Raw genomic sequence first — 12,964 nt, 5'->3', positions numbered from 1 at the left:
GGGAATAAAAGGAAGAGTGCTGGCAACAGAAATTTTAGAACTGCTCAGAAATTGGGACAACAGCCAGGACTTGCCTTTCTTCCAGGGAGCCCAAGTCCTACTTCTGGCATCTTATATCTCTGCTGGCTAGAACAGCACAGGTTACATCCTTGTGTGAGGGCTTTTCACTTCAGTTCTACATTTCTCTCATAGACCAGTAGTCGATTTTTGTGTGTGAGTGTGTTTTCTTTTGTTTGTTTTACTTTTGCTGATTGACTTTTCAGTTATAATTGCTTCAGATAAGCATTAAAATAATTAGATCAGATAAATTTTCTGAAGTGAGAATATCATGCTTTCTTCATTTTAAAGATAGGAGGCAAAAAATATCCATCAAAGTCCACTATTCAGATGCCTAACTTTCAAATCATTATGTGGACTGGATCTTTTTCCTTTTCCTTTCAGTTTTCTGTCATGTAAACCCATGTCACTAATGAGTACTTAGCAGCCAAGATGAATTAGCAACATGTTGTTTCCAACTGGTGATCCCAAAGAAAGAGAACAATATTTAGGAAACAATTCTGGAAATACATTTGCATGCAGGCAATCAGAACAATAAAGGAATAGAAAGTGTGCATTTAAAAAGTCTTTAAAAAGGGCTTTTTCCCAGTGTTTGTGGTGGGAATATGGAAATATTCAAGACCCTGGTTCATATTAAAGGGGAGCTTATCAAAGGTATGAATGACAGGTGGGTGTTCATTTTTCATTAAAGCTCAATAGGAATTGGCTGTCCAATGCCATTATTGGTTTTTAATAATTCCTTTCAGGCTTTTAGTATGAAAAGTCCTTTGACCCAGATTCTCAGAAAATTATTACTGGTGCTTTCATGAGCATGTGTGTTGATCATATGGCTATTAATCATTTAGCATGGAAGCCTGTATGAGAATTTGCTGATTCGTCACTTCTGGTCCCAGTTATACGTCCTACTCACTCTAACTGTGAATTTGTTTCAGACACACAAATTATCAGAAGAGTTCTCTGAAACCTTTCTAAACACAGAAATCAGTGCCCTGAAGCCAGGACAATTTCCATTGTGGTTTAGATTGTACTGATACCAAGGTGCTACTCGTTTGTTTTACACCTTTGTATGACTGTATCAAGTTCCAGGAACACTGTTTTAATAACCTCTGTATAGAACCACTATGAAAAATTGGAAAGCAAGCTTGATTTTCAAATCTCATTGTGCCCATTCAGAAGGAATTTTTGAGTAGCTGGAGCCTGCAATGAACATGGAATTCCTCAGGCCGGGCATCCTGTATTTAAGGTACTCAATATGTCTGCCCACATGGAAAATAAGTGTACAGAGCAAAGCCAAGCCCTGTAAGCTACCTTGGCCAGTAGTTTCTTTCAAATTATTCTGCTTGGTGAATAGCATCCCTTCAAACCATCCATAGCAACTCACCATGACTAAAACCCCTGGATGAGACGCTGGCAAGGTCAAGGTATTTCTGTGAAACTTTCTATTTTGAAAGAAATATCACATTAAGGGCTGGCTATTTAAATTGTTCTTTACTGCATGTTTTCTCAGAAAAACTTAATTTTGTGTACTTCAGTAATGATGCTGAGTGGATAATAAGATGCACTATGTTGCTGCTGTGGGTTCTACACCATATGTCTTTCATAACTACTGCATTTGAAGGGTTGGTTGTTCAGGTAATTGTATTGTCTCAGGAATTCATCATCGGGGTAACCTGAAATCGTACACCTATAATACATAGCAGTGAGAACTGCAATATTTAAAACTAAACAGGAAGACTGCAGACTAAGAGCTGAAGTGTGAGAACTGGAGATTATATAAATAATATTTCTATATTTTCTGCTTGCTGAACTTTATGTATAAATCAAATTGCTATAACACTTCAAAGCAGACTGTGAGGACAATTATTTTAAAGAAGAAAAGTGATTAAGTGATAAAGCACAAGTCATTTTTTCATAGTAGTAAAGGGTAGTTGCTTCCTACCCTGCAATGCTGGGTCAGTGAGTGATTGCTCTCATGATATCTTCTTTCCAGAAATTTTGTTCTACGTGTCACACAAATGGCACTTGGGGACATAAAATTTGTTATGCCACATGTTGCTCTTTCCACCTAGTGAGCCACTTAGGTGGCTCTTTTTCTAGGTGCACCTCAGTTGTAAATTAGTGGTATGCTGAGCCTATACTTCATTTACATCTTTTAAGGGTCATTGGTTTCAGGCTAGAAGATGCTTAATTTTTACTGACCAATGCTTAAGAGAGCAGCTCTGATAGCATCTGTATATATTTGCATACATAATGTTGTTACAGTGACAGTGCTATTTCTTACATGTTGACCAGGGACATCTGCTGAACAATGAATTTTTATTATTTCTGTATCGATTTAAAAAGCCTAGATAACTTAATGGCATGAAATTGGGGTCATGTAAAGGTTTATTAAAGAGTCTTACAGAAACTCTGAGTAAAAAAGGAGAGTGAAATATGATGCAAATTTTTCCCTCCACGTCTCTTTTACAAAATTCATGGAATAACTAATTGAGTATCCTGAAACTAGAGGAGGGAAAAAAAAAATTGTCGCTGTATATTTATGATTATTCATCTGTCGTTGAAGTACTATCTCTAGAAGGATCTTGATGTGGATGAAAAAGGTGTGTTTGTGCTTAGGTGAGCATGCACAGGTGTTGCAGGAAATACTGGTAGCATTTCTGGCTCTGCAGACATTTTTTTCTCTGTGAATAATCTGAACAGTGGCATAGCACAGTGCCGGGCAGCATTTTGTTGCCAGGATTGCATTTCCACCGGGTGTGTGTAAATGAGTAGTGCAGATCTGACCACTCTTCTCACAGGAACCCAAGGGCCACATTTGGATTCCAGCCACCACTCAAGCCCAGCAATGATTTAACATGATTTCCAGTTCTTCCTCTTGGTCTGCCAAGAGTATCTTGCAAGGCTTTGGGTTTTAAGCTTTTCTGTATAGTTATCAGGACTGGTATCTTGGATTAAACTGAAAAGTGTTGGTTGTTTTATTTTGGTTTAGGTTTTTGTTTGTTTGCTTTGTTGTTTGGGGTTTTTTTCTCACAACCTAAGGTCTACAAAGATGTGAATTTGAGCAATAAACCACTATTGGGAAAATAAATTATGCAAATGAATGGTGAGAACTTGCAAGAAAGAACACTGGGAATAGCTTAGTGTCCTCACCAGGAAACCAGGAAAAGGGGAAGTTTGGTTTTTTAAGTTTGCTTTCTTTGCTTTTTCACACGAGCTACACATTACCAACTTTTAGGAAAAGAAAGAAAAAACAAATGGTTTCCCACTTGTAAGATGCCAAAAAACTGAGTACCAGGTGGATGCAGGCACCAACAGAAATCTTTGCCTCCTTGCTTGAAGTGCCAACCTCTGAGTAGTAGCTTTGCTTACCAGCACTCTGATAGAGGTTTCATGCCCTTCCTGGATTTTCTGCAGAATGTCAAGCACTGATATGCTGAAAACCTTTCTGAAATGCCTTTCTGAATTTATGAAAGGGCACAAAACCTGACTGTAAGTACTCAAGATGAGGTATGACAGGAGAATGCCTCTTTCTGTTGTGTCTTGATTTGCAGCTGACTAAGAAGGGGTTAATGATTAATGTTGGAAAAAATAGGTTGGATACTTGTCACTTCTCATAGAGAAAAGCAATAACAAAAAAAATAGCGTTAGGTTAATGATGTAAACCCCAAGAGAATGAATTTAAAACTCAATATTCAGAAAACTCTTATATTCAATATAAGAGATGCCTTCATTCAAAGAACTCTTCCCAGATGATTTAAATTTTCTGTGTCTTTTCCAGGAAGCATTTCCTCTGGAAAATACCAGAGGGTAATAAGAAATAATGATGGATTATTAGACTAAAATTTATATACTTACTCCGTTAATCTTGGAGTTCAAGTGTATCTTCTGTCTGTTGTGTATCCCTCACCTCCTGAAGCAAGCAGTACTATTTTAAAATATGCATCTCCTTACAGGACCAAGAGACCCACATATTATTTTAATTATTTTGCAGAGCTTTCTATCATATAGTATATTAAGCTCTGATTACATTTGAGTGAAAATGATCTCGCTCTTAATAAAACTCAAGAAACTTACACTTCAATAAAATCAAAGTAAACCTTCAGTTAGTTCTAAGACTTTGTTACTGCCTTCACCAGACAGTGGTGCCTCGGGGGCTGATGATATAAAATGCAAGCTGGCACGCTTGAATTTTTTCTTCTCAGTTTGTCCACCTATGGGAGTCCCAGTGTTATTGCTTTTCCTTGGAAGTGGTTAAAAGTTGTAAGTATTATGAGCTTAGGTTGTCTGCAGTCTGTTCTAAAACTACTGTTGTGCTAAATTTGCATCACTCATGTTTGACTGATTCCAGAGTTATTGCTACAGAGAACAGCAAATCATTGCTGTTGTTATAAGAAATAGCAAGTATATATATTATATATATATATATATTTCTATATATTATATATATAGAAATATATATCTATTTATAAGTGTGACTGTATCTCTAGCTATATCTATATCTATATATATATCTGTATCTACGTAAAATAGTAGCATTGGTTTTACTGCCTTTTGGCAGATTGGTAGCACTGAACTAGAGTCCAACAGGGAACAAATTGCAATGTCAGCTGCTGGCTTGATTTGCATTCCACTTTTATTGCTTGGTTCTCAGGTTCATCAGCATTGCTGGTGCCTCATCAGAAGTCTGTTAAGTATTTAGAGTACACAATTCATAAAACAGGCTTGAAAATACTCCACTGGAGTTGCTAGATTACAGCAGTTGCTGCCAGAGCTTTTGAAGACAAAACATTTTTGAAGTGATTGGTGTGTACACGTGCACACGTACACATCCTACATTATTGGAGCAATCAAAGCTCCCAACGTTTCAGAGTGCATTAGGAGCAGAGAACTGGAGCTGTCTCACGGTTTTATCCAACTGTTTTGAAGCCATTAACATATTTATCCTTAGCCTGTGAGCTTGGACAGCAGAATTTAAGCTATACACAAAGCCTACATTGCATCTTGCAGTAATGTACAGGCCAACAACAAATTAACTTATCTGCCTGTGTAGGTACTGTAGAAAATAAAAGCTACCCTGGCCTCAGAAACAGGACAGATACGTGGCCAAAGCACCTCCAAACCAAAAGTTTGGTGTTTCTGGAGAGCTGCTGGCTGGGGCTCAGAGTGTCTGTAGATGAATCCCAGGTACCTGTGCTGCATTGCCCCAGGGAGCAGGGGTGGTGATGTGGTGCATTTAGCATTATTGATACTACCTTCGGCTCTGGGGTTCAAGATAATTTCTGTAGACACAATGTTTAAGCCACTTCTTGAAATGCATCCCTCCTCTCTTTTGGCCTTTTTGGAAACTCTCTCACCTCCTGGATGACTCTGCTCTGTTATTGTGGCCTTAGCAGAATGGAATAGATAGAGACACAGTAGGAAAAGAAATTGGTTCCATTACCATGTTCTCTCACGACTGGGTGAGACTGAGAAAAGGAAAATACAAGCTGAGAACCATAAACAGTGCAGTGGACTTGTATGGGCTTAGTGTACAGAGCTGATTTTTACCAGGGGAGCTCTGAAATGATCATCTTTGCTTGTGGGCAAAAAAATATTTGTTTGTAGGAATGTGAGCCTGTGCTGTTTTGGATCATTGGCAGGGATAGCACCATTCAACAGTGCTGGCTTGTTGCAGTATTTAGTGATGCACAAACATTTCTATAGTGCCCATCAGCAGGGTGCTGAAGAGGGAACCTCTCACTCAGCATTTGTTTCAGGCTGTTTCTGACAGGAAGGATGACTTCTAAGATTTTTTTGAATGAATGAGTGACAAAGGAGAATTTCTACCACTTTACTATGCAGCTGAGGCTGGCAAAGTGAAAATAGTAATTTAAAAGGCTTCAGTTTCATCAGTATCTTTCCTTTCTGCAATACTATAATGCTCCGAAAAAAAAAAAAAAAGTGTAAATATAAAAACCAGCTCTTTCTAAAAGGCAACCGGCCCACTAGATTAAGCTTAACAAGGCTGAGGGCTGAGATCAAGTTATCCCAACAGGTTACTGTATGTCAGCTGATCCACAATAATTCTGTGTGCACATGGTCTTAACCTAAGACAGATGAAAAATAATGCATCAAAGACAAATGAAAAATTATGCTACCTTGCAGTGGGGGAGGTGTGCAGTGAGTCAAATTCCTTCATGATAATGCAATGGCTTAAGAAACCCCCTATCTACATAGAAAGGTGATTATTGCAGCATCATGTTTTGTTTTGTGGTTCTAAAGGGTTGTGCTCAATGGGGTTGTAATTCATATAATGTTTGATGCGATGTCCAGAAGTCAAACTTAAATATGGAAATAATAATCAGGAAGTCTGCAATTTGAAACATAGACTTGGTTCCTTGTTTTATGGAGGTGCTACTGAGATGCCCACGGGTGCCGGAGAAGTGTGTAAAAAGTTAAATGTAACCTTTAAAAATGGAATTTTTTTGGTGGTTTCTGATACACAAATATGCTAAAAATAAAGACAAAAGAATCACTGTAATATGTGATTTTAGGGTGGAATTTGCTCTTTCATCTGCATGCTTTGTTGTCTATGCACAGTATTTGTGTATGAATGTAAGGAAGTCAGGAAAACTTAGGGTTTTTTCACTAGAAGGTATCTATCTGTAAAGGAATGCTGAAAGTCTGCTTTCAAGTCTGCAAAGCATTCATTTCACCTGCCAATACCTGGCCATTTGCAAATGGTAACTTGGCTACAGCCCCACATGCTCTAACTTTGGGAAAACTGCTGATGTATGTGCCATGTCTGCCACTTCTTTTTACCCCCACCATTTCTATTCACTTTAAAGCAGTTTTGTTTCCTTTGTCATTTTTTTAATATCTAAAAGAATTATATGTATATGAATATATATAGCAAATAAAAAAATTGAAACTGGTATATAAAGTGTAGGTTATGAATAGTGTAATTATGAATCATGGTAAAATTAGTCAGCTTTATTTAATCCTCAGAGCCTTTGATTTCTTGAAAGTACTATGAGAAGTTGCATATGCCATTATCATTACATGCTAGTTTTCTGCATTTTAAAAATTACTAAAAGAGGAGATTGCTTTAAAGCAGGACAATGTTACATTTCTTTGTATATACTTCTGTGTAAAGAGAATAAGCATATGAATGAAACAGGTGAAACAAATAAGCTACTGCATCCATGGGAAAAAAAATGGGTGAAATTTATTCTGAGTCTAGTTGAAGCAGCTGAAATTAAGGAGAGCTACAGTTACCTTTCCAAGATAACTGGGAAATAGCTATGCAGCTCACACCAGAGGCAAAAGAAGATGAGCATGAATTGCATAAGGTGGATCCCATATTGACACTCTGTAGACATGGAAAAGTAGGACCAGCAAATGGAGAAATATTGAAACGATCCACAAGGAAAAGAGGAATGTTTAGAACATTGTCCAATCAACTGAGCCAACAAAAAATATTTTTCAGACTCATTCTGCAAATCTCAGGGAATATTCCTTTAGTTGTTTCAGAAAAGGTCGTAGCTGAGGAGCTGAGAGCATGGTGCCAGAATGTTGAGGAACTGCAGAGGTGTTCAGCAACTGCTCAGCTGTGTAACTGCAGCATGCAAGCACTGCTGGAAAACAAAGTCAGATGCTTAAAAAGAGAATAAATTAGAGTGGACAAACTCTTGAGTTCTTTGCTTGGGGGACTTCCAGAGACAAGGAGCTGCAGAGTACGCTTACTGCAGGAGGCAGTGCTAGGGTAGTAAGACTGAGAGAGACCAGACAAAAGGGCTCTGCTAGAGAGGTGAAACTGGTTCTGGATGATTTGATGTGAATGAGCAAGACATATAAAGCAAGATATTTCATTGTATTTCATCTGGATGTGTAAAAACTTCATGAACTTTTTTTTTTTTTACTTTAAAGAAGGATGTACCAGTTCCAGGAACATGAAATTTCATGTAGAATTACCAATTGTTATGAATCTCATACTGTGCAGTGCTTTTCTTTATTTCTCCTCAGTGTAATAAATACTTTTATTGAAGAGTAGAATTGATTTTATAGGAGAAAAAAAAACCTCAAAGCCCTTAAGTTAACTTTTAATGTCTATTAAAGACTTTGTTAAAATGCTGGTGTCCCATTAGAGTGAACATTTGAATAATTAAAAGTCTATAAAAATCAAAACATGCCGATATGACAATCATTTGGAAAATCTACTGCTTTGCTCCCAGATATTGGTGTGCATGGGAAGTCCTCTTAGCCCTAAGGGCACTCAAACACAGAAGTTTATAGGAAAATCCCAGCAAAAAAAAAAATAAAAAGGAGTCTCTGGCTTTAGTGAGAACAATACCACATCCCTGTGTCAGCAAATGTCTTTTCCTGCTCTCTGGCTCTGAACAGGGAAGTCCTTGTTAATGAGCCAATGTGATCTTGGCTTAATGATCACTACGATGTGATGCCAAAAATCTCTTCAAGCAAAAAAAAATAATCTCCTTCTTTGTTATCATTTTTGAAGTCTCCAAGTATGAATGAGGTTTGAAAAAAGGAAAAGCAGGGCTGTAACTTGGCTTTCACGGCCAGAAAATTCTTGTATCTCTTCCAAGTGACACTGTAAGGCTTTCTGTTTTGAAAGTCTAAAAGAAAAATTTTTGTTTAATCTTCATGGAGGTGAGGCTGAGGACAAAGACAGAAACCTTGAGCTTTCCTCCATCTTCCCCCATCCTCATCTTGATTTGAATCTCTTGGAAAAGGAGAGAGCTCAATTTGGTGAAGTAACTCATTTGAAATATCAATTATTCTTCAAAAACATGTCCCAGACTTCCTAAGCTGTCAGAAGGTTTGTCACTGCCACACGCGAACCTTCAGAAGTTACATCTGAGGAGGAAAGATGTTGTTAGAAATCTTCCCCTGTATGACACACTGTCTCAATTTCTTCTAAAACAACTTCTAATTAGTTCTTTTTCTTCTTCCTCTCTTATTTTTTTTTTCCTCCCCCCAACTCTGCAGCACCAGGGAAAAATTGGAGTTAAATTTAATGTTGGGACGGACGACATCGCCATCGAGGAGATGAACGCCATCATTAACGATGGGAAGTACCACGTGGTGCGCTTCACAAGGAGTGGTGGCAATGCCACCCTACAGGTGGACAACTGGCCCGTCATCGAGCGTTACCCAGCAGGTAAGGCTTCACACAGACACCTGGCACTAAGAGGGTGGGGGGTGCCTGGAGTTTGCCTCATTTTGCTCCTCTCCTAATGCAATATCAGCTCCTTTGAAGTGTTTTAGTAGCTACAGAAGTAGTTAAAAGAATCCTGAGCAGTACAGTTTATGGTGATGGCATTTCCTAAGTGAGTTTAAAAGCCCAAATTCAAGTTATTACTGGAAGTGGAAAAATGCAGTTATTGAGGCATGAAGTAGTAGTTTTGTTTCTTGCTATCACTTGTTTTTATTGCACTTTTGGTTTAGCAGGGGAAAAAAAAGGCTTTGACAAAAGCTACACAGTTTAAAGTGACTCACGAGTCTATCCCCAAGTGATGGGGTGAACCATTTACTGAGGAAAAGGTTGTCTGTGTTCTTTTGATTACAAGATTACAGCAATCTGAAGCTTATGAATTTAGCAGAAGTCTTCCAGCAGACACAAACCAAACGGCATCACAGTTATCAATTGTACAGCCAACCACCCAAACTGAGGTGCCTTAACTCCAAATGCAAACTGGAGGATATTATTTATGCAAATGATGCTGGTTACTTGAAGAGGACCCACTAGTACTATGGCAGATCTGTCTTGAGCAGGCCCATATTTAATTTTATGCAAATGTTATGCACTGAGGATTACTATGCTGCTAATTTTATTCATTTTTGAAGGCAACAAGTTTTTCAGATATGCAGTTCTTTTCTTATTGAGTAGGACAACTGAGCCATTAATGGTAACTTATGCATCTGCATGTTATCTCCTAACAGTTGCTCTGTGTGTTTATATTAAGCAAAAGGCAGCAAGTCTAGAGGTGTAAATGAAGGCAAATATGCAAAACAGAATGCCGATTGTGCAAACGACAGTTCTGATTTATCGGTTTAAAAGTAAAAAATTCTTCATTTTTGGGAGTGGAGTGCAGCAGGAGGGTGTGTTTCGCTAGTAAGGAATGTATAAGCCATTCCCTGGATTAATTATTAGTATTTAGGATAGGAATTTTTGTTATTTTTATTGCCATTTCAGTTGTAGTCCAGCTATTTTAAAAAATAAAAAAATATTTTTTAAAAATCCACACATGAAATATAGCCCTTCATACAATTTATTGGAAATAATTCAAAATATGAAGTAATGAAAGTATGTATTGGGAAAGAAACTATGTATAGCAGAAATTGTTAAAAACCCACCTGTGTGCTAATGTGCTATGAATGAATGGCAGTTCTGGCAATAAGAGCCAGTAATGGTTTCTAAGTTAGACACATCTATGAGAGGTGATAAACACTTGAGGGAAAGGGGGATACTGAGTGAAATACATTCAGTGATCTTTCAGATATTCCTGTTTCCCCTGCGGCTTCCTAGCTTTCTAATTTTAAAGGGTTTGGTAAATGGTTGATGAAATAAGGTGTAAGCTGGGGAGGACTTGTTACCGTTTGCATTCAAGACCTGTTAAACACAAAGGGAAAAATAGGCTTGAGGGGTTTTTTTGGGGGTTTTTTTTGTTGGTTTTTTTTTTGTTTGTTTTTTGTTTTTTTTTTTTTTTTTTACCTAAAGGATGAGCATGAATTCACTGCCTCCAAACTTGGGAGTGATGTGTCCCAACAAAGAGGAAGTCAGTCAAACATGACAGGAGGTCTGTGTGAATGAACAGGGAGCTCCTGGACAGGCTCAAACACAACAAGAAGCCTTGAGTTCTGAAGCTAGTGGCCTAGTGGCACGTAGAACTTTTTTATACTGAACAAAGATCAATTTAGAAAAGAGAATGGTTTCCTTGGGATGGGATTGGTGGAGAGGAAGAAAGTTGGATGTTTTCTTTGAAAAAAGAAAACAAAATATTAGATTTTTATTGACTTTCCACTAGGGCTCTATGTGCAGGCTACATTTCAAGGCATTCTTGGTTGCTTCATTAGCTGCAGTACAGAATCTCTTGGCTTGTTTTATTGTTGGATCTTCTAAGACTGCTGTTGGCCTGTAATTTTCTTTGACTTTCCCATAGTAATATTTTATGACTCCTGTATGCCATAACATTGCTTTTGGCTGCTATCCTCCCCCTTTTCACCTTCCATCCCTTCTCCCTTCCCAGAAAGTAACCATCAAGCCACACCTCTCTCTTCTCTTACTATGCTGCTCCATCAGATTTGCCAGTCTCATTGTTTTGGGTTTTTTTAGTTAATAGTAACTCCAAGATTAGGCAGCCTAATTAGTAAAGCTGCTAGACTTACGTATGCTGGATTTTTTTTTTTTTTCAAAGATAAAATTAAATAATCAGTTGGTTGTCTAAAGCATACCAACTGGTCAGGTCTTTCTTTTTGAGGAAAGATTTTTCTCAGAATTACTTTTCAGGTTGGGATGCCTGATTACAAGACATTGCTTGTTTGTGTTTGGTGCCTTAAAATGCTGGGTGAAGATTTTCTGAGAGAATTTTCTGGTCAGAGACTCGGGATTTTCCAGTTTCATTGCTTGTGTATCCTTCATCCAGCCCCATGTAGCTTCTGTGGGTAAGGCAACCAAGGCCCAATAACAGCTGGTATTGCAAAGAAATATCACATGGCAATACTTCACAGAGCTTCCATGGTGGCTTTGTGTGTTTTACCCAAGAGCTGCATAAAATGCAGAAGAAGAGTGACCCTGGAAGATGAATAGACTGTAGTCTGTCTCTCCTGTGACATCATTCTTGATCCCACTAGATTTGAGTTTGCTCTGGGCCAATGCACCTTCAATTTATATCTGAGTGGGTGTGAAATGAGAGAGCTGTAAAAGGAAAAGAGGCAGGGGTCAGTGGTAGAGGATGATTATCCACCTCTAGTTAAGGTGGATGGTTGTTTTCTGAAATATAGTTGGGAAAAATGTGTTTTAGTCCTAGACAAATGTGAAGATTTCAGTATCCTGAAATGGCTGGATGATTTTCAGAAACAGAGGCTTGGATTTACATATGTATGTTCTTCCAGACTACCATCAAAGTAATTTTTTTACTCTGAAGTTTCTTTCCTGTCACTTTTCTGAATAAAATAAAACGCTAGAGCTATGAAGATGTATACTTTGATTTCTGCCCTTTATTAAATGTTGATTCTGTTTTCCCCATTTCTTGTGTTTGTGGCTGGTGCATAGCCCTGTCATTGTAAATGGCACACTGTAGTTTTTTGATAGTTGATTAAGATGCCCATATCTTCATTTGATATATTTATTCCATCTGTCTTAACTAAATTCAGTGTTATGTCTCTTTGCTGAATTATCACCATCCCTCTGCACCTGCCTGAGGAACTTTAGTGTTTCATCTTGACCTCTTTTTCAGACAGTAAATCCACATTAATTTATCTGGATGAAGCTTAATTTATGATCATATTAAACAGGAATGAGAAAACTGCTGACTGTTCAGTCAGAGCTCCTAATCAATGGACTACCCCCATTTCCATGCAGATCCTTTCTACTCCTTGTGGCTTATCTGGTCTGCTTCACTGTCTAGTTTTAATTTCCCTTCCCAATGGTCTGGCTGCTGTTGTGGTGATGGGACTGCTCCACATAGCAACTCCAGCTGCTTCTGTGAAGAGGCTGCTCTTGTAACTTCGGTTAGGTAATAATTCTACAATGAACTGTTGGTTTCCTAAGGGTGCATAAAACAAAGAATTTGTTAATTTGTGTCAATCTGTATGGTCAAATTAAAAAAAAAAAGGAAAAAAGGAAAATTGTTTTATTAAAATGAAAATATTAATTTCAGAATTTTCCGAATAAAATTTTCTGACT

The 12,964-nt window shown here is 37.9% G+C and overlaps 1 protein-coding gene across 35 annotated transcripts in view; it reads left to right on the top strand.

The window, feature by feature from the left end:
- Positions 1 to 12,964, top strand: part of NRXN1 (neurexin 1) — a 673,398-nt gene that overhangs the window by 542,665 nt on the left and 117,769 nt on the right. For all 35 annotated transcript variants that reach the window (XM_038133405.1, XM_038133404.1, XM_038133376.1 and 32 more), the window contains one exon: positions 9,046 to 9,217. In XM_038133405.1, coding sequence (XP_037989333.1) covers positions 9,046 to 9,217 — 172 coding nt within the window. The remainder of the gene's footprint in view (positions 1 to 9,045; positions 9,218 to 12,964) is intronic.

The sequence above is a fragment of the Motacilla alba genome, chromosome 3 (assembly GCF_015832195.1).
Source record: "Motacilla alba alba isolate MOTALB_02 chromosome 3, Motacilla_alba_V1.0_pri, whole genome shotgun sequence".
In the NCBI taxonomy this organism is placed as follows: domain Eukaryota; kingdom Metazoa; phylum Chordata; class Aves; order Passeriformes; family Motacillidae; genus Motacilla; species Motacilla alba.
Note: the sequence above shows the minus strand (reverse complement) of the source record. Positions and strands in the feature narration are given on the sequence as shown.